This window comes from Hippopotamus amphibius, chromosome 3, assembly GCF_030028045.1.
Source record: "Hippopotamus amphibius kiboko isolate mHipAmp2 chromosome 3, mHipAmp2.hap2, whole genome shotgun sequence".
Taxonomy (NCBI): domain Eukaryota; kingdom Metazoa; phylum Chordata; class Mammalia; order Artiodactyla; family Hippopotamidae; genus Hippopotamus; species Hippopotamus amphibius.
This window is the reverse complement of record NC_080188.1, coordinates 78,366,918-78,389,783: the sequence shown is the minus strand read 5'-3', so window position 1 is coordinate 78,389,783 and position 22,866 is coordinate 78,366,918. Positions and strand designations below refer to the sequence as shown.

At 39.9% G+C, this 22,866-nt stretch overlaps 1 protein-coding gene across 1 annotated transcript in view; it reads right to left on the bottom strand.

The window, feature by feature from the left end:
* Nucleotides 1-287: 287 nt before the first annotated feature.
* The window catches only part of EDNRA (endothelin receptor type A), a 76,524-nt gene continuing 53,945 nt past the window's right edge, over nucleotides 288-22,866 (bottom strand). Inside the window, exons 4-8 of the mRNA XM_057728019.1 lie at nucleotides 13,792-13,990; nucleotides 9,836-9,988; nucleotides 5,110-5,243; nucleotides 4,577-4,685; nucleotides 288-2,815 (exon numbers count right to left, since the gene is read on the bottom strand). Of these exons, the coding sequence (XP_057584002.1) occupies nucleotides 2,675-2,815; nucleotides 4,577-4,685; nucleotides 5,110-5,243; nucleotides 9,836-9,988; nucleotides 13,792-13,990 (736 nt within the window). The 3' untranslated portion in view covers nucleotides 288-2,674. The remainder of the gene's footprint in view (nucleotides 2,816-4,576; nucleotides 4,686-5,109; nucleotides 5,244-9,835; nucleotides 9,989-13,791; nucleotides 13,991-22,866) is intronic.

Sequence of the window (22,866 nt, the reverse complement as noted above, 5' to 3'; positions counted from 1 at the left end):
AGAGCAGGCACTTTGCCTGTTTTGTTCCCTGCGATATCCCCAGTACCTAGAAGAACTCCTGGTACATAGTAGATGCTCACTGAAAGTTACAGGAAAGGCGAATGAAGGAATGAATGGGTGAGTTAAGTGTTCAATACAATAAAGTTGGTTGAGAATAGAGTACAGATAGGAAGTATCTGTTTGAAAGTAAAACTGCTCACCTGGCTATTACTAGGGAGAGGTTTGCAACAGGCATTGAGTAAGAAACATTTCCTACATAGAACTATGTACAAATGAAGAGACACTTGCAAGGCTTCTGTAAACTTTTATTTTATACTTATGGGCCACTGCCAGTGCAGGGCCTTGGCTTCTGGCTCATTTATACAGATTTACTTGGAAAGACGTGATCAAGGTAGAAACTGGAAATATTCCTACTTGTCAACCATGGTTACTTACTGGTCCATGAACAAAATGCACACGGAAGCCTGTGTGGCTATTCAGAAATCTATGACTTTCTGAACTTGTAAAATGCATTTTTCATATGTAAGAAATAAAGCATCGTAAAAAAAAAAAAAAAAAGACAACTGTCTACACAAAATGGTGTGAACCTATGGCTATGTTATAGGTATATATCACTGCATGTGACATACCAGTGGACTAATGGAATTTGAATGCTAACACATAAAAGAGCCCTGCAATTGGATGGCTGGAATCTGATATCATTTTATACATGACTGTGCTAAAATACAGCCCAAGGAATCAGCTGAGCTAATTTATCATCAGCAGTCTTTCTGGTGAAGTCTGATAGAAACATCTGCCCACTTGTCAGTTGCATCACCACGTTGAGTTGAGGATTGGGATGATATAATACTTCAAACTTTAATGACTTTTTCTCCACCACAGGGCAAAATACAACCCCAAATACTGCTTTTTTCAAACCAACTAACCAACCAACCAACCAAAACCCCATTGTCAACCCATGGCTCGTCCTTTTTCATGCCATCTCCCACGTTCCATTTGTAATGGTAACATGGTCACAAGATTTATGAACACAGATAGATTAAAACTGAGGCTGGTTGTCGTGAGGAACAGCCACCTAGATTCCACTTGGAGTGTGTGCTTGGGCACAGCCGCAGGGCATTCATACTAGATTACATGAAGTCCATACATGCCATCCCACCACATGCGGATACCACACACACGAGTACATTCCACAGAGACAATCACAGAAAAATTGGCTAAAAGAAATGTATGGTTGTTTATATATATACATATATTTATATACACACAGTAAAAGATTTTCTGCTATACTCACAGTCTGTAAACATCGTGGAAAATGCCCAGCAGAAGTCACTGTGGGCCCTTTGAAATGGTGACCATGTGAGGAGTGGGGGTGAGGGAGGTGTTTAGGTTCATACTGGAAATCCAGAGAGCCTTAAGTTCATGGTGGCAGTTATATTTCACTGACATGATAAACTCAGCTGGCTGCTTTGAAATTATGTTTCCTATATTCCTGTATGGAAAAGGGAAGGACCAAAAAAAGTCTTACTGCCAGTCAACATTTTAAAAGCAATAAAGAGAATATGAGGTGATATGTATACATGTATGTGTATATGTGTATGTATATTTGCATACATATACACACATATACATGTTACTAATACCAAAAATAAATCTCAATGAAAATTTCCAAATCTTCTAAAAATACTCAATCCTTTTCTCCTGGCTGTGCTTTGGACGTCTATGCATTGCACTGAAAGCCTTAGGCATAGTCAAATGACACATACATTTAAATTTTTAGTATATGGTACTGATTTTACATAAAATGCTTCCATTAAAAAAATTGAGCTTGTGAAAAAGACAACTATTTCATTCAAACATTATTTTTAAATTTAACATAAAAATATGTATAAGATGTCCTGTAATGAAACACCACTAGAAAAGAAATATATAGGTTCTTAAAAATTGTTTGAATAGCAGCTATTAAACTGCCATATGTGGATATCAGTCTGTGCTTTAAGTTCTTGTAAGCTCTTGCAGCTTGATAATTTATGTTTTAAAAATAAGCCAGTGACATGAGAGATATTAACCTAATTGCTCACCTGAATTCCATTTTACTTCTTTTTTGGGGATGAAATATGTGTAAATAAGCTCAAATCATCATTTGTAGGCTACCATGCAGTTAAAAAATACTGGCACTGAATGACATTTCAAATAAAGGTGACTTCAACCCATACTGTGTTTGGCCAAAAAACCAAAATTACTTTAAAAAAATAGAAAACTTCGTCATAATTTCTAAGCTTTTCATGGTCACCAGTTCTTATTGAACACTCTACAGAACCGCCATGAAAGCTAGCCTTGTACTTGAAAACTCTATTTTCATGCAAAGGCAGTATATATTCTTCCGGTTTAACTGAACAATCTCCTTTCCCCCTGCCAACTTCCACCATTTTTTAGGCCTGGGAATATAACAGGCAGAATATGTAAATTAGATAAATCAAAGGAGTAATATTTGTTGAATCTGTGGGTATAAACCAGTCAACCCTTCAATGTTTTGAAAACCATCTTTCCAGAGAGTGAGACTGAGTCACGGAAGAAGGGTGAAAGGAGAGGTTTCTGGAGACGCAGTTGCTGTTGTGTTTTTCTCTCTCTCCAGTAGGATTTGAAGCATATTGATGAATGTTCCTTAAGATGCTTAGTTTATACTGTCCTTATGGCTGCTCCGCTCTGTGTTATGGTTGTTTTGTTCGGGGTTCTTCCACTGGATGCTTGTTCCATTCATGGGGACCGAGGTCATCAGACTTTTGGACTGGTAACAGCAGCAGCAGAGGCAAGACTGGGAAAAGGAACAGACTCGAATTAAGATGAGGCGACCAACCTGTTCCCAGAAAAACACGGAGGCTCACCAACAAGGGGTGAATGTCCACAGGCATTTGAGGACAGAGTGTGAGCCTTGCCAGTAATCTAGGGTGGGGAGTTTGTGACCTCTAGGGAGAAGTTAAACGGTTTACTCTAGTGCAAAGCAACAGACCCCATGTTTCTTGTTTTAATTTATTCACCAAGTCAAAGAGGAAGGGAAGGTAGTGTTGGTGGAGAGAGAGTGTTCTGTGACTTGGGGTGGGCGTGGGTGGGAGGGACCCAGCATTTCTTCATTGCATAGCCTGTGTGGCTCTCTGCGTTGGGCACCTCCTCTGATGCTCTTAACAGCCCGAGGAGGTAGGTGCTATTCTCCTCATTTTATGAATGAGAACAGGGAGGCTTAGAGAGGATAATAAGAGGCAGAACTGAACTCAGAACGCAGGACTCTCTCTACTGGGCTCTTTCCCCTGGGTATGCTGCCTTTTTATGAAGATAAGTCAAAATTGTGTTTAATTTCTGAAAGCTTGCGCCTTGATTTTTTTCCATTCCCTTCTAGTTAATATGTAAACGAATTAGCAACTGATATTAACTCCAGATAACGTCATATATTTGTTATGACCTGCATTCTAGTCAATCTTTCTTAGGGCAGCATCTTTCTTAGGGCATTTCATGACTTGTAAACATGACCCAGTAGACTTCAAAAGTGTGGCAGCAAGAACTTCCATACCAAGTGTCATCAATTTCTAGGATTCTCTGGTTAATATATGTCTGTTTCTTTTTAGATGATAAGTTCCACAAGGGCAGTCACTTGTGTTTTTCCTCTCTTCTATCCCTAATAATAATAAACCCATATTGAGCACTTTCTGTCATCTCAAGCGCTTAACATATATTAACTCACTGCATTCCACCTTATGAGATAGGTGTAGTGAGCATCTGATTTTACAGGAGGCAGCAGGAGGGGCACTGCTCGGACCTGGGTAGCACAATTAGCTAGTGCAGAGCTGTGATCTAAATCAAGATTGTTGCCTTCCAGATCCTTCACCCTTGAACTCTATGCTACTCTTCCTAACACATACCATAAACTGAAGTTAAACATCTTGGCCAAAGATGACAGAATCCAGTTAGGATTAACTCTATGTTAAAGGTCATTCTAGGAACTGGAAAAGTGACACCTCAGTAGGAAGTACTTGGAGCTTCTGGAGGACATGAGCTGGCTTAGCTACAAGGAGATTTGAAGAATGGAAGGGAATTGATTTTGAATTAAATTACGTTAGTTTAGATTTCCAAAGCCATGAACATTTACTTTCCTTGAAAAGGCTATTATTAAGTATACTATTAAATAACATTTAGCAAGAGCTTTCTTAACAACGAGTTTATGTTTTGTTGAGACTGTGGTTAAAGTCTAAGAGCATGTAAGGCATGAATAAGTTTTATCTATTCTTTTGGCCTGGAGCTCAACTTGGAGTATTTCTTTTTAAACAGGGTACTAAATTGGCATGTTATTAAGTTAGTTCTTTTTATTTTAACCTCTGAATATGTTGTTGTCTGAATAGATATTGCTTTTCAGTTATGCTGACGATTTGACCCTCCTTCTGGGTAATAAAATGTGATTTTTTTATTTTCTACTAAAAAATACAGCTGATGAAAGTAATATTTACAACTGGAATGAACCATGCCCGTTGGCTACTTAATGTACTCATTTGGTTGTTCTTAAAAAAATACTTGCAAAACGTCTTACCTGGAAACAATTTTTAAATTTCTTGCTCACAAAATATAGAGCTATTGGGTTTATACATGAATTCATGGTTGCCAAGTTAATACCGATGTAATCCATGAGCAGCAAGAAACTAGAGCAAAAGAAAATAGAAGAGATAAATTAGAACATAACGTTTTAAAATCTGCTAACTAGCATTTATCTCTAGAATAAGCATTTTTCTTGCCCAGAAGCCATTTCTTATAGGTGGCAGTCAGAATTTTTTTTTAAGTCCTTGTTTAAATGGCAGTTTCAGTTTTGCAGAACATTTACATATATACCCACCACTTGGTTAACTCAAACCATTATGCACAGCCCCAGGAGGGGAGCGGCAAAATTACTGATACGGCTTGCACAAAAATTTGAGATCAGTTATGGGCTATGTCAGCTAAAGAAAAACAACTTCACAGTTTTAATTTTCAGGGCTAACGAGAATGTAGAGTAGGTGGTTTTGTAAAAGTCTTATACATGTGAAATCAGAGAAACTCCAATTTCCTCCTGAGTACATAGGATCTTACCTAAGTAATTCACATCGGTTCGTGTCCATTTCGTCATACACGGTTTTCTTCAAAATACGGCTTAAATGAAGAGGGAACCAGCACAGAGCGAAAATTACAACCAAGCAGAAAACTGTTTTTGCCACTTCTCGACGCTAAAGCAAAGAGAGGGGGGGAAAAAGGACAATCAGTTTAGTGTTTTTCTGCTAAAGGAAAGAGCTACACAAAAGGAAGTAACAGATTGGGAACGAATAACTCGAAGAAATGCCAGAGCAGCCTGCCCCTCACCACACCTTCACCGCTTCAAGATTTGGAGTCCAGGGAATTCCCTGGTTGCCCAGTGGTTAGGACTCTGCACTTCCACTGCATGGGGCACGGGTTTGATCCCTGGTTGGGGAACTGAGATCCCTCATGCTGCACAGTGCGGCCAGAAAAAAAAAAAGAATAAGAAAACATTTGGAGTCCAGCTTCTAAACAAGGAGTTGTTAGTGGTTCTTTTGGGGCAGCTGGCAGGAAGGATGGTGGCCTCAGGCTGGTCATCAGGACCAAGACAGAGGTTTGATGGTGGGCAGAGGTGGGAACTGGCTGGGGTTGAGCCAACACTGTGGCAGGTCTGTGTGTGTGTGCGTCTGTGTGTGTGTGTGTTGAATATATGGGGGGAAGGGTTACTTAAAAGTCTCAATAACAGTTAATTGACCAGCATTAATGACAGCATGGCAGTCAAGGTGACTGACACTAGCATGATAAAAAAAGGACAAATCTAGGGGATTCCCTGGTGGTCCAGTGGTTAGGATTGCGGGCTTTCACTGCTGAGGGCCTGGGTTCAGTCCCTGGTTGGGGAACTAAGATCCCGCAAGCCGCGTGGCATGGGAAAAAAAAAAAAGGACGAGTCTACAAAGATGACGAAGATGTTTAGAAATAAAAACAGGAGTAGGAAGCAGAAAAGACAAAGGAAGAACAACATGTTTTCTTCATTTCTTGATCTTGGAGAAAGCTGGCACTGGGATTTTTTTCCTTTTAAAATTCTTTCATTAATGACATGTAGCTTCCAAAGATACATTGTTTGCAAATAGAGGGATGAGGGTAAAGGATAATCAGCAATGACGATTAGAAAAACTGGCACATGTTGTCCCTGGCCTGATTCCAGTGGCAGGTTTACATGCTTTGGGGTCTGCATAGGATCAGCAAAACCATAGGTTAAGAATTATCTGCAACCAGTCATTTGCGTGCATTGTACTCGAGTATTACAGGGCATGTATTTGGAAGCGCAAATGGGAACGTAAAATGCAACTTGTCTGGAACTGGGATCACTTAATGTCAAAATAAAACTGATTGAAAACAGGGTTTGGAAGGGTAATGCTGGTTCAATCCGAAGCATATAGCATTAAGTATGGGAAGCCTACAATAAACCCACATGATTAATAGAGCCACTTAAAAAGATTTCAGGGCAGTTGTCACAAATTGCGGCTCTAGCCCCAAGAACTGGGAGTTCTTTAATCTTTCAGAGTTAGCTTGCTAGCTAGCTGGGCTATGGTTTCAGAGAATGCATAAGCTGAATGATGATTGAGAGAAAGAAAGGATTCCTTTATTTATTAATCTATAGGAATGAGGGATCCTTTTAAAGGGCCATTTTGTGTACACAAAAACACAGTGTGCTGAGAAAAATAGAAGAGGAGGGTGTCGGAGGAGAGGTTATCTCCCCTGAGCATGTCCTCAAAGAAGATAACTTTTTAAAAGGTGATATTAATATGTTGCCATGACAGTCTGATATTTGGTTAATTAATATCCATTCTTCTGTTCTCCTTGCTATCAGTCAGATCCTCGATTTTGTCAGAGCAGCAGGGGAGCCTGGGCTCCTCATCTGCGTGGTGACCCAACAAAGCTCTTACCAATTACACTACGTAGAAATCATTGTGTGGGGTTTCTGGAAAAGCTATTTAAAAGTGGGGGCTATTCCTTTGGTGTACACACACTAATGTGATCTGTATTCTTCCCTTTCTTGCTGCCTGGAAAGCAGATATAAGGGTAGAGCTGTAGCTGCTGTCTTCCAATAATAAAGGCCAGGTCAGCATACCAGCAGAATCCTGGCTTCTGAGTCCCTTGACCACTGAGCCAATGACATCTGAACTTTTTGCTATGGGAGAAAGATAAACCCCTACTTGGTCTACTCCCTGTTATTTTGGGTTTTCTGCTACCTGCATCCAAACACAATCCCTAACTGATAAAAGGTGTTGTCAGTATAATGAAGAGAAAGTCGAGAAAACCACACATGAAGTAAGACCAAGAGCCATACTGGATGTTGGACAGGGTGGCAGGTCTTTCACTCTGAGCTAACTCCCCTGAGGTCCCACTTGAAGGCCAGGCTTGCTCTCCTGCTGTTAGAATTTGCTCCAGCTTTGAGTGAGACACAAGGGAACATCTACTGCATGGGGACCAAGTCTTGGGCTCTAATCTCCATTTGGTTGAGCCAGTCTCTTAACCGCCTGTATAATAAGGGTAATGTCTGTCCAGCTGATCTCACAGGGTGTTTGGAGGAATCACGTACCAAAATGATATGGAAATGCTCTTTGAAAACTTAAAAAATGCTATGAAAATATGAAGCAGGAACATCTTATTATTGCTCCCAATCCCTATTCAATTATTTTCAGAGCAGCTGCCACTCATAGCTTAAATAGGTTCAATCACATTTAAAAACACTGTTTTTCACAAATCTATTCTACTTAGTTACCGCTATTGCAGGAATAAAAGGTAATAATCGCTTAATATGTTTCACATCTGGAGTACTTGAAACATTCATGCCTCGATGATGTCATGCTAAAGTTTCTCAAGATAATTTTCCTAAGTTTTAATAAAAGATAATAGCTACCATTTGTGTGACGTTAGATTTTTCTTTTTTGGCTGCATTGGGTCTTCCTTGCTGCACGTGGGCTTTCTCTAGCTGGGGTGAGTTGGGACTACTCTTCTTTGCGGTGCATGGGCTTCTCATTGCAGTGGCTTTTCTTGTTGTGAAGCATGGGTTCTAGGAGTGTGGGCTTCAGTAGTTGCAGCATGTGGGCTCAGCAATTGTGGCTTGAGGGCTCTAGAACGCAGGCTCAGCAGTTGTGGCCCATGAGCTTAGTTGCTCTGAGGCATGTGGGATCTTCCCAGCCCAGGGATCGAACCCATGTCCCCTGCATTGGCAGGCAGATTCTTAACCACTGCGCCACCAGGGAAGCCCAACATGTTAGATTTTTTTAAAGCATGTGTATGCACATCAATTCCTTTGATTCTCTTAATAACACTGATACATATATTATTATGTCCAATTTACAGATGGGGAGCTGATGCTCAAAACAATCAGTCTTCTAGTCGAAAAGAGTTGCTGATGAAGAATGATGCTTGTTGTATGGTTATCACACAGGGCAGATTTCCAGGCTCCATCAGCAACTCACATTAACTTTTGCTGTGACTGGTCATCCTTATACACTTGTCTGTTGAGACTGAAAACTTACCCACGGTCCTAGTTTTAGTCTTTGAATTAATATATATCAACATTTTATGACTACGTATGAGTTGGATTCTATTAGACACCACACTTGCATTAGGTACCCCCTTGATGTGTTATTACATACATTTCATTAAAAATTTTTAAGACTCAAGGGACTTCCCTGGTGGTGCAATGGTTAAGAATCTGCCTGCCTATGCAGGGGACATGGATTCGATCCCTGGTCGGGGAGGATCCCACATGCCGCAGAGCAACTAAGCCTGGGTGTCACAACTACTGAAGCCTGCATACTTGGAGCCCATGCTCCGCAAGAGAAGCCACCGCAATGAGCAGCCCGTGCACCGCAACAAAGAGTAGCCCCCACTCACCGCAACTAGAGAAAGCCCATGTGTAGCAACGAAGACCCAATGCAGCCAGTAAATAAATAAATTTATAAAAAAAAAATGTAAGACTCAAAATTGAATTGGTATTTGTACAGAAAAGTGCAGGTATTATTATATACATTTTCTGAAGAACTAGAAGTTCAGAGAGATTAAGCAATTTGCCCAGTGTCCCAGAGCCGGCAAACATAAGGCGTGATAGCTTTATCTGTTCTATGTGCTGCCTGGGAGGGACCAATAGTCTCCTGTTGACATGTTCAAATTTCTTCTAGAACTTTGGATCCTTTAAAATGTGACTTCTTATGTATCCAATCCCGTTTCCTATCATGAATCGTACCTTACATGTTGTTCTAACGAAGTCCATCTCCTTTTCCTGCTCCTCAAAACGGTGGTGCCATGCTGTGTTCTACTGGACTACTATCTTATACCCGCCTCGGCTTTCTATAGCACAGGCTACTCTTTACCACAACCTATGCTTGTATTTTCCAATTATCTCATATTTGTGTTTCATTTTCACAACAAGACTGCAAAGCCTGCCGGGGAGAAAGTCATATGCTTCTTTTTTTGTCCTGGCAGAGCTCCAAGCCCAATTTAATGTACTGCTAATCACACACACACGTTTGATATACTCTGGGCAAAATACATGAATAATTCCTCTCGATGTGGGCTCTGGCCCCAGGGCCACCTGTTTCACAGGTTGGATCCTTACTTCACAGAAGAAATGCCTCACACTCTAGCTCTAAAGAAAACAAGACATACGAACAGGACAGTACTTTTATTTTTAGGAAGTCAGGCTAAATCTGTGAAATACAGTATCTGTAGGCCTTCTGCTGTCCAGGACAAAGCAGCCTTGGCCACGCCTTCGTGATCTTGGTGGCTTTACCTGTTTCAGGTGTTCGCTGAGGGCAATCCTCAGGCTGCCGTTCCTTCTGTTTAGCATCTCACAAGTCATGAGCGTGTAGAAGATGGCCGTGCACACCAGGGGCATGCAGAAGTAGAACCCAAACAGCCACCAGTCCTTTCCATTTTGGTAGAACTGGAAAGAGAAGAGAAGGGAGAGAGGAAGAAGAGGATTACAATGAAAATTAGCTCTACGGCACCTCTGGTGGCTTCACCATCGTCATGCCTGCAGGTGTGTTTGCACACTCATGCTCTCTGGTTGTGGTAATGGGCTTGGAGGCAGCAGTCAAAACTCAGCTAAACTGGAGACTCCAGACATTATCTTGGCTTTATAATAGCACACAAACAAATCGCATGAAAAATTATACTGACAAACAGCACTATACACAGATAGCCAAGACACAGAAGCAACCTAAATGTCCATTGACAGATGAATATACAGTGGAATATTACTCAGCTGTAAAAAGAATGAAATAATCCTATTTGCAGCAACAAGAATGGACCTAGAGATTATCATAGTAAGTGAAGTAAGTCAGAAACAGAAAGACAAATATATGATATCACATATATGTGGAATCTAAAATATGATACAAATGAACCTATCTATGAAACAAACAGACTCACAGACGTAGAGAACAGACATGGTTATCAAGGGGGGAGGGGAGCGGGGGGAGGGAAGGACTGGGAGTTTGGGGTTAGCAGATGCAAACGATTACATATAGGATGGATAAACAACAAGGTCCCACTGTATAGCACAGGGAACTATATTCAGTATCCTGTGATAAACCATAATGGAAAAGAATATGAAAAAATACATATAAATATATAACTGAATCGCTTTGCTGTTTGGCAGAAATTGGCACAACACTGTAAATCAACTATACTTCAATAAGTTAAATTAAAAAATTTAGCCCTACAAAGATATTTTGAATGCACTGAAGTTGGTTTTCATTACACAGTGGAAGAGCCCTAATCAGTAAAAAGAATTCCCTTCCAAAGCTCATAAAACATGATTTTGAGACATACAGACTCTGTATCTTTATTGGTGCGTCTCAACATTTTGCTAGTGCCTGGTTTACTTCTGACTCTTGTGATTAAAGTGTACTTAATGTGCCTATCTAGTTTGGAAATAGCGAAGGTTACCGATGGCTTCTCTGTGGAGTTTTGGTTCCTGGGAGTTAACCCTTTGTCTGGTGTGTTTGCTATGTGACCTTGCAGCCAGCCAGCTCGAGCCCTCAGTAACCATGCCCTTTCCGCTCTCTTTTAATACTTGCCACCTGGAAACTATTGAGGCAGCGTAGCTTATCTGAAGGCACATTGGGCATTATCTCCCTGTGGACAGAATTTGTAAATACCAGGATTACTCAGTTTTATGTGTTTTTAAAGGAGAAAATATAATACCCATAAAAATGGAAATTAGAAAATTATATCTAAGTTCTTCCTCACCAACTTGGGAAGAACTGCTTTTCCTTTCCTTATGCTGTTTCTCCAGATTGTTTATTTACTAAGGATAATGCAGCCTCCTGTAATATCTCAGTTCCCACAGTAAAAAATAAGCATGCTGCTCTGTGAAAAATTGGAGAGTTTCTGAATATAGAAAGGGGCCCAGTAGGCTACATTTATAACATGTCTATTAAAATATTCTATAAATGGTTCCTGAGGAAAAGAAGTTCTGGGTAGGGGTTCTTAACTATTTTTATGCCACAGACCCCTTTGGATTTCTGGCGAAGATGGTAATTCTTTCTGAGAATAATACTCTCAAGTGCATGAAATAAAATATGTAAGATTACAATGGAAACCAATTACATCAAAACACAGCTATCAAAATATGAAAAAGAAAATTCTGATATAGTAATATATGTGTTTAATAAATTAAATGACAGACCTAATGGTGGTTCTATCAGAATGTAGAAGGAAGATGAATGTAAATGATATTTCGAGATTATATAAATGTTATGTGGTATGAAAATGTCTGTTATTTCTACTAGTGAAAAAAACATGGTACTGTTAAATACTACTGTGATTTGTTGCCTACATCCATATTAGAAGGAAATGAGAAATTTCAGTTAGAAGTTAGTGAAAATAAACGTGTAATTTCCTTTCCATTCGAGTTCACAGACCCCTGAATTCTAGCCTCAGGTTAAGTGCAGACTCCCAAAGGAGTCGGTTTATTCCAATCTGTTTATATGAGTATTTTCCTATTCACATCACACGGTAGAAAGATTTTAGTACTGAACTTAAAAAACAAACAAAAAATCGGAAGGACTCTCTTTTCATTTACGTACAACACAAACACTACTTGGAGGACTCCCTTCCTTTGTACCCCCTTCTTCTGGGTGCATTGCTGGCCGGGTGTGACTACCCAGGAGTGGTTGCGGAGGGCCTGGAAGCTGACCCTTCCTGGAGGGGACTGGATGGAGTCCCCTGTCCGTTCCATGGCAGAGGCCTGTCAAGAACGGGGTCACACATTTCTTTTGAACTGATGTCATTCGCAAGGGTATGGAGGGTCCTCCCTCCAGTCTAGGTTAAAGCAAAGTTGGGGAGGAAAGAGTAGAAAAAGAGGGGGAATCAAATTAGAAAAAGAGAACAGGAGGGGAAAGAGAATCCTAAAACTTCAGACTCGGAATGAAATCTACAAAATCATCAGTTCAAACTCATACCCTTTACTGCAGCCCTCCAGGTGCTACCCACCCCCTTCCCCCCTTTCCCCCCTCCCCACCACACACACACACACACACACACACACACACACACACACACAGGCCACTCTTAGCTTCATTGCTAGAAAGAAGCAGCTTGTGGGATCTTAGTTCCCCGACCAGGGATTGAACCCATGCCTTCGGCAGTGAAAGCATGAGTTTTAACCACTGGCCTGCCGGGGAACGCCCAGTAAGTTCCTTCTTATGTTGAGCCTCTGCTCTCTAACATTTTAGTCAGGGTTTTCTAGGTTGCTCATTCACACTGTCTCAATTCTGATAGCCTCCTACTACTGTGTTTTACACTGTGGAGGCTGACTTCATAAAAACATCAGTAGATCAGTAGAAGACTGTAATTTTTAAGGTGGCCTGTTTGGCCATGTTCATGAGCACTTTTGATTTTAAAACAAGAATTTCCAAGCAGGATAAGTGGTCAACTGTAAAACCACTAATTTTGTGAATTTTCCAAGGTAGGAAAACACACTTGAGATGTCTGTAAATGATTAAATGTGGAATCTGAGCTGCGTGAAACTTCATCAAAGCACTAAATCATGCTGACTTAAGAGAAATAGTTACCCTTCTGGTTTTCCTCCTCAGTTTACATGTGACTAGTTTTGCAAAGGAAATATGCATTTTAAACGCATTTCCTAATACACTCGGTCACGTAATTAAGTTTTTCAGAAAAATTAATGTGGTCAGGTATACTAAACAACAACTGAATTTGTTACACTAAAACGCTTTTTAAAAACGTCCTGCAAATTTATATTATTTGTATATCAGACAGAATCTGTGCTAATACAAGCACACGTGAGAATGACTTTCTACTTTGAATTAGAAAATCTATCTTAAAAAACGTGTGAGCAATGTGCATTTCCACAAGTAGCATCAAATGAGTATCAGGGTGTCTGTCAAATGGAAATTGTGCTGTACTCCTTACTATCAAAACAAATAGCACTACACGCATACACGCCAATTTCTTAGTGTGTTTCAGAATTCTGAGTTGTTTGGCACAGAGCAACTGTTTGTCTACAGTTGTGCTACAGTACAAGAGTGAACACAAAGTAGTCGTTCTATTCAAGAAGCTAAGTCCTGGTTTAATATCTCCTGTAATGCACTTGAAGAACATTCCACTGAAGTAACAGAAGAAACCACACTCGGCAGTGTAGTGATATCAACAAGCCTTGGTGATGGTAAAGGAAGACCTCCTCCCGTCCCCAAGGAATTTCCTTGAAGCTGTCCGTACCTCCATGAATTTTGACGTGGCATTGAGCATACAGGTTTTGTGCTGTTCACCCTTGTATTCAAAGGGCACCATGACGAAGCCGATTGCTTCAGGGATGGCCAGGATAAAAGAAAGGATCCAAATGGAGACAATCTCAATGGCTGTGACCAAGGGAATCCCGATTCCCTGAACACGACTCCAGGAGGCAACTGCTCTGTACCTAAAAAAAAAGGGGGGGGAGGTGATGGAATCAAGTTGTCAAGAAATTTTATTTCAATTAAATGAAAATTAAAAATGCTGGAAAGGGCCTTCTGTTGGCCAGTGACCAACCATTGGCTTTTTAGGAATTTTCTGTGAGTCCTGGTGTGAAAGACAAGTGGGGCCATTCAAAGTTCTACCCATTCAGAGATCAACTGGCTTGCAGGCCTGAGTCTGAGGTCTTCACGTGGGGTCTAGTGAAATCTTGTGAGAGTTTAGGATGTGGCAGCAAAGATAGGTGTGCTATGTTTTTTAAGCTAGGGGAAAAACTGGATGATGGAAGGGGTAGTGAAAGCTGCTGATACTTGTTATGGTAATATCTTACTTCTGTTTCTATATTTAAAAACTTGAAATATTATCTATGACGTGAATCTAGATATCCTTAAGTGAATAGGTACCATAGATATTCCATTATTTTCTCCCTTCTTCTACCCTCAAAATATAATCACAGTGGGCTTGTACCAGGTGGCCATTTTAGTCAATAAATATTTCTAATAATAATATTTGAAAACGTCAAAGAATAACTATCTCTCTCCCATATGGCCTTGTGCCAGATATATAAAACTGAGCTAAATATACCTTGGTTCCTAATCTTTAGGGTTTACAGTTTGATAGAAAAAGAATGGTTCATAAAGAAGCATAGGATATAAATGTAACTGAACTATTATGCCAATCAAAACACCAACAAGCATTAGGAAATTGTGTTCGCCTTATTTTTTACCTTAATATTTTATGATAATAATCACATTTAAATGTTAAGTCTAAAGGAAGTTTGGTTTCAGAAACTCTATGCTCTTTGACCTGATGTGATGGTCTGGTGCTAACTGCTTTCAGACTTACTATTAAGAAGGGACCTGTGGTACAGTATTTTTGTGGCTTCATTCTTGAAATTTTTGCTGCTGTTGTAATGGAAAGGAAACATTCTCTTTTTATAGCTTTCATTAGATAGTGCCAGAAGAAGGCTGTAAAACAGACCAAAGCATTTGGGACAGGTGCACGTGGGTTTGCAGGCCAGGCAACCTAATGGGAAAGATTAGTCAGCAATGCCAAGACAAGATGCAAGCTACCCATCACCACCAAAACAAGCTCCTGTCTCTTATAGTTAGTGTTCTCAGTACATCTAAAAGGTACACCTGTGAAAACACAACTCCTAGGAATTATGCTACCTTGTTCTTCACTGTAGATTAGAACCTATAATTTTGGTATGCACGATGATGCTACGTGGCATATATACAGCGAAAATTTGCTGGAGAAATGTCTTGCAAAAGAGTTTTAGGGTAAATAAGATTGGTGTACAATAACAATCCCTGAAAAAGTCCAGATTAGTTCAGAATGGAATAAAATACAGCTATGCAAACAGACCAAGAAAATCCTTTTACGATGTAGCCAACATTGCATTTTAAAATTTATGGTTATTACCAGGGGGATGAAGACTGCTAAATATTTTGCTTTCTATTTCTGTTTGCTTTTCTCTGCTGCCTTACTAGACTGGCAGCCTGATGTCCAGTAAAAGCTAAAAGGAATGGAGATGGGATGTCTATATCCAGAGGCTGTTGGTGAATTATATCATTTTCTTCTCTCCTCCTCTTATCAGGAAAGGTGATGTAAATAAAACACTTTATCTCTTAAGCGAGTCAGAAAGCCAGATTTCTTCGGCAGGATTGGAGACAGAAGGTGGTTTAGTAAGAAAATGTGGCCTGCATGCTCTAATGGTGAATATGTTCATAAGACCAGCTTCATTTTATAATGTGCCCATGAGTTCCCGGAATATTACATATCTAAAACCCAATATAAGTTCAACATTTAAAAATAAATAGAAGTAATTTTTAGTGTCCGGTTGAGCAAATGATTCATAATCAGTCTGCTCCTTCATTAGCCCACATGACTGAGAATCAGAATATTTTCCACTTGTAATCACACTGATCTTGATAACATCTCCATGAGATGAGAAAACAACCGTAAGAGCAATTACAAATAATCATTTGTGATGATGGAGGTGGAGAAAGGTGTGGAGGATAAGAAATACTGGGTATTCCAAAAATGATTTCTATTTGGGCAATAATGACACAACACATAGTACACAATATTCTCCTTACTAGGTGTGATTATAAACAGCCTTCAGTCTAGTTGGTGTGTATATGACATCCTCACTGTCATAAGAAATCTGCAAGTGTTGAGCCAACTGCCAACAAAAACTATTCCAGAAATAACCCCTCCTCTTTGAAATGCTTTCTCCACTTGGCTTTGACCACATTCTGCTGGTTTTCCTCCTGCTGATGGGATCGGCCACTCCATCTCATCTCCTTGGCTGGGTCACGCTCGTGCCTCAAATTCTTAGCACTGATTTCTCCTAGGATTTCTTCTTAGCCCTTGGACGTCTTTTCTATCTACTCTCTCTCTCTTAAGTGATCTCATCCAGTCTTATGGCTTTAGTATCATTTAAACTATCTGTATGCTGATAACTAATTCTCAGATTTATAACTCTAGCCTAGAACCTCACCTCTAATTCTAGACGTGTATATCCTCCTGCCTACGTGAGATCTCCACTCAGATATCTGATAGGCACCAAAACTCACCCAAATCAGACTCCTGGTCTTCTTCCTTGCCCTCTCTCCAGCGTTTATCATCTCAGACCCGAAACTTTGAAGTTAGCCTTTATTTCTCTTTTTCTTTTCTACCGCACATCCAGTTCTTTAGCAAACCTTGCAACTTCTTCCTTCAAAATATATCCAGATGCAACCACTTCTCACCATCTTGCCTGTTACCATCTGCCTGGATTATTGAAATAGCTTCCTAACTGGTCTCCCTGGGCCCACTTTGCCCTCCTACAGTCTGCCCTGTACACAGCACCTGGGGTGAACCTGTTAAAATGTAAGCCAGCCATGTCACCCCTCTGCTCAAATCCCCCCGTGGGTTCCCACCCCAATGGGAATGCCTACAGGTGTCCTCAGAGCTGCCTCCTCACTTCCTTCAGGTCTTTATGCAATGGTGTCTTTTCACAGAGGCCTTCCCTGAACGCCCTATTTAAAACTGCCAGCTTCGCCTCCAGATGTACCCTGTCCCACTCAGCCTGATTATTTTTCTCCATAGCATTTACTCCTATGAGACCAATCAAATATTTTACTTATTTTGTTTACCGTCTATGTCCACCTTTCCCTTTAGAATATAAGCTCCAAAGGGCAGACATCTTGTATGTTGGTTATAAGACCTACAACAGGTGCCGAATAAATATCTATTCAGTTAATCATGTTTGTTTGCTTCCTTACCACGCATTTGTCTTTATTGGCCTCAGCCAACATACATTCCAAATATTTTCTCATTTTTCAAGCCAGCCCTGAATTAGGCAACAGATAAAGAGCTAATACTTTCAGAATCCTAGAAAAAAATACTTTAAAACCAAGAGGGACTTCTGGGCTGATCCTTCTCCCTTTTTGTTCTCATTGGGAACCTGAGGGTGGGTGTGTCACCAAGTCCTCTGTCTTGTCTTCAGTGAATGTGGGGTGCCTGGGCCAGGGCTCTGGTCGGCCAAGTCCCAGGGGAGTCTTCTCCCATGACACCACCTTGAACTCTGTTATGTGACATGCCAAGAGAATAAATTACATGTTTTATTTATGTAAAGATGTTTATTACTGTATATGTCTATAGATTTTTACATATTTTAGGGCATTTAATGCATGCTTTTGAATCTTTAAGGTGTGATCTGGGAAACTCATTAAATTAAAAGAGAATATTATTGAATGTACTTTAAAACAGTGGAAAAAAAATTCAAAAGGTCATTTCAGCAAAATCTATATTCACTTCTCCCTTTCTTTCTTTCTTTCTTTCTTTCCTTCTTTCTTTCTTTCCTTCTTTCGCTGCACTGTGCAGTGCTGTGTGGCATGCAGGATCTTAGTTCCCTGACCAGGGATCAAACCTGTGCCTCTTGCATTGAGAGAGCAGACTCGGAACTACTGGACCCCCAGAGAAGTCCTGATTTCTTCTTATTCTTTGCCCATTTCTATTCTCATAAGTACAGTTTGAATATATATTATAATCTTGTCAGTTACAATTTTGTTTTTGGCTTTATTCACTTTTCATGTTTCTATATAGGCATGGACTTTATTAATTTCATGGCTACACAGTATAACAAGATATTGATATAATTTACCTATATCTTCTCCTATGGTCACCTCATTTCTAGTGTTTCAAGGTTGTAAATAACATGCCTACAGATACATTTGCACATACAGATTTTTTTTCTTTTTGAATGATTTTTCTGGGTTAATTATCTTGAGTGAGATTACTGAACCAAGGAAATGAAAAAGTAGCTTAAGTACCTTTAAAAAATGTTTCTACTAAGTGCTTGTCAATGCTTGCCACCATTAGAATTTATTTTTCTTCAATTTTGCCACTTCCATAAGGTAAAGTGGTACTTATATCTTTATGTCTGCATATCTTTAATTAAGAGCAAATGTGACCATTTGTAACATTTGTTTATGATTTATGTCTCCTATGTGACAGACAAACCAACTGCCATCAGAGGTTTGGAGGCAAAATACCAGCAGGAAGAACTTTAAAGAGAAGCCAGGTAGGGTGGATTAAAAGATAGCTGCAGAAGAATGAAATAATGCCATTTGCAGTAATATCGATGGGCCCTAGAAATTATCATATTAAGTGAAATCAGACAGAGAAAGACAATATCATGTGATATCATTTATATGTGGAATCTAAAAAAAATGATACAAATGAGTTTATTTACAAAACAGAAACAGACTCACAGACATAGAAAACAAATTCATGGTTATCAAAGGGGAAAGGAGGGGGAAGAGATAATTTAAGAGCTTGGGATTAGCAGATACACACTACTATATATAAAATAGATACGCAAGAAGGTCCTACTGTATAGCACAGGGAACTATATTCAATATCTTGTAGTAACCTATAATGGAAAAGAATCTGAAAAAGAATATATATTTATATATGTATAACTCAGTCACCTAGCTGTACGCCAGAAACCAACACAACGTTGTAAATCAACTCTATTTCAATTTAAAAAAAAGAAAAAAGAAAAAAAAAAAAGGAAAAAAAGATAGCTGCAGATATTTGGACACTTTTTCAGCTGGGCCCTTCATCTGGGCTGGCCTGTGGCTGTTTTGAGCAGTTGAGCACAGCTGGAATGATGCTTTGTCAGTTTCACACCTGGCCTCCGAAGGAGCAGTAGGTTCTACCCTGGAGCCCTGAGCCCGCTGGAGCGGTGTTGAATAGCCCTCGGCTGCATGGAGAGGGAGACGGGCTCTGCTGAGCTCAGATGTCCAGCTGTTCCTGCCAAGGGGCCAAGTATGTGAGCCTTGGACCCATGAAACAAGCTTACCAGACAGCTGAAATCCACCATGAGACCCTAGTCGAAGTGACAAGGAGTGGAAGAACCACCCAAATTTCTGCCCCACAACATAGTCAGATAATAAGTAGATGGAGGTTGTTCTAAACCACTTAAGTTTGGGGGTAGTTTGTTGTCAAAGAAAAATGAGGTAGCGAGATTAACCAGTCACCTGATCTTGACAATAGAATTAAGATAAAAGAGTGAATAACTATGTGCAATGGGGAACAGACCCCAAAATGAGATCCTGAATTGCATTACACCAGGGTGAGAGGAAATTCATAACACCAGGAGAATAAAGAGAAACTAAGCCAAGTCTAAGTGGAAATGAAGTTTTTTAGAAACTCACTTCCATGCTTCTTGAGTTAGGATAAACCTTTGAGACTATCAGAGATACCACTGAGCAATTACTTGAAATGAGGGATGAAGAACTGATGTGGCTTTGAGTTTGAGGCAAATAGAACAAAGCTGCCTTATTAATGGATCTTTGCAACTTTCCCAGGTATCTAATTACACATCATCTGGAGTAGTTGTTAAGAGTTTTATCTTTTTTACAGCTTCCTTTCCCAGGCAACTTTTAACTACAATTTGGAGCTGTACCCAGACTTTTTTACTGGTCTGACCCTCATGATTTTCCACTTTAAACATGACTGTTAACCTTACAAAGAATAGCACTGGATTCCTCTTCCCATTCCCTGCCCCTTCTTTTTTTTCCCCCTGAAACAAACTCAAAGTAACTTGTAAAGCTTGTCACTTATGACACGTAAGAATACCTATTTGCACTGTTGGTAATGGCTGGTTATTCATATTTTGTTGGGAAAAATTCATTCATTTTAGAAGTATACTGCTTTAGCATTAAATAAAATTATTCCACTGATAAAGCTTGGATAGCAGTCAAAATTTGTTTCAAGCTTCCCCAGTCTTTTTCTGAAATTCCTGTTTTATCTATGCTTAAGTAACTAACAATGTGAAATAAAAGTAAATAATAGATCTGAGGAGGAATTAGTGAAAAGGTTAAATAGGACAAGTCCATAGTTGAAATGAACAATAGAAAGTCATCCATTCTGTTACAAGTGATCTGCTTTCTCTGTCTTGTTTACCTTATTCAGATTAAAGCCTGGAGTGAGGAAGCGAGACCTTTTCTTTGATCCTACAGTATTAGTATTCACTGAGCAATCAATGAAGTAATGGGGAAATTGTATAAAACTTGGATGAATAGTTCCATTCATTATTTTCCCTGAAAAACGACAACTCTGAAATGAGAGATAACTATCATATTAAAAAAAATCATGGGAACTCTTCCTGGGCCATAATCTGATTCAGCTCATAGAATGAAAGCAGGGATTCCCGAGTTGCAAATTGTTCTGTAATAGGTTCCAATTTCCCTCTTTTTACTCCTTGCTTTATTTATTTTTTTTTAAAAGGAGGGATTTTCTTATTTTTAGAAGAATATAATGCAACCAAATCAAGATTCAAAGCAAATGGTATCTTATCTTCAGAAATTAAGTGTGAATGATTCATTCTCTAGTGTGAAAGCTTCTGAAATAGAAATGTCAAAATGGATTCCCTACATACAGGTCCCAAAGTTCAGAGTCAGAACCAAACGAAATGTAAAAATAATAAAGAAAGGACCCAGAGAATAAAGGATGGTGAGTTGATTATCCAGGAAATCCCTCCTGGATTCAGGCAGACTTTTGCAAAAGTGGAATTTTAAAATGATTCATCTCCCTGATCTAAAACTGAGACTAAGTCTTAATGAAATAGATGCCTGACATTCTTTTCTCTTTCTTCCTTTCTTTAAACCAAGAACATTTCATTTGATACATAACTGATAATCTGTGACTGAACGTTGAGTTAATTTTTCTCCGTGCATGAGATGAGGGGGGACCTGGTGTGGGTGAGGTGAAGCTACAGCAGAAATAGGAATCTATGGCCTAATCCCTCCATTTTCCTGTCCCATCATCTCCTCCCCACCCCCACCCCCTCACAGGTAGGGTTAATACTGGGGAGACTGAAGCTCAGCAAGATTGTCCTCTGAGGTTTCCCCAAAGTGGAAAGAGGGAGCAGAACAGGGTGAGCTGGTGAACGAATGGAGGGTTTTGATGATTTAGGTGGTTTGGGAATCCCACGGCGTGAACTCCTCCCTCGTGCACCTCATCCTCCCTGGTTCCCAGGTCAGTGTCTTCACAACCATGGAAACTCCGAAAGAACCGCAGCCAGGTCTCATTCTTCATGTCTCTACCTCACACCCTTCTCACCAAGTCTCTCTGTTGAACTAAATTATGACCTATGCTTCTCAATCCAGGGATAATTCATGATATAGTATATCACTGAGGAATAAGTGCTCTGACGTATTTTTCAGTCAAGAAAAAATTTATTAAATGGATTCATACAAACTATGACAGGGACCACTATACCATGGCACATAACACTATGTAGAGCATATACTCTAAATTCTGTAACAATAGAATACATGGCAGGGATGAAAAGTTGCCTATATTTCTTACGAAACCAAGCAAATTCTTCCCTCTGCTTCGCCTCTCTTTTCATCAATGCCTCTCTTCTCAGAGGATTAACGCCCAGCTGCCTTAAAAAAGGTTTTACTGTTTATAGGAGCCAAGCATCTTCCCTGTCTTCCTTCTGGTTCTCATTCTTGTCTGTCATAGGCTGTTCTTGTCTGGGTTTGATTAGACGTTTCCTCAGAGGTGCAGTTTTCTTAGAACACGGAGTGGCTCTTTCCTGAAACTCTTTATCATCCTAGTTTCTAACCTAAACTTTGGGACAGAGTTTAACTTTTTAATAAAATGCTGTTTCCCCAGATTTGATGGTGCTTTTGTAAAGGCCAGAGTAGGCATGGAAGTAACTCTGAGCTGGGCACGTACGTGTATTTCTCCACATACACAGGCCTACATATGCTTGTGTTTTAGAGCTACCCGGTCATAGAAAATTAGTATTAATATAAAGGTCATAGGAGTGAGCTGGGCAAATGAGAAAAGTAAAATGTAGAGAAGAGCATAAAGTAAGTAAGGAAAATGGGTCACAGGTAACAAAAGTAAATAAACTTTTGGAATTTTTTTCTGCTCACATGAGAATGCTCTGAAAACCCATTACACTATCCCTTGACATAACTGCTAATAATACTTATCACATTCCTTTCAAGGAATTTTATATTCACATACCTATATATATAAATTGCTTTCAACATCCCTATCCATTTCCCTAATACAAGGCTGCTTCCAACTTTTTCTGTAAATGATCTTGTAAAGCAGGGGTCCCCAACCCCCAGGCCACAGACTATGACCAGTCCATGGCCTGTTAGGAAACAGGCTACACAGCAAGAGGTGAGCGGCGGGCCAGCGAGCGAAGCTTCATCTGTACTTACAGCCGCTCCCCATCACTGGCATCACTGCCTGAGCTCCGCCTCCCGTCAGATCAGCCTCCTGTTAGATTCTCATAGGAGCCCAAACCCTACTGTGAACTGT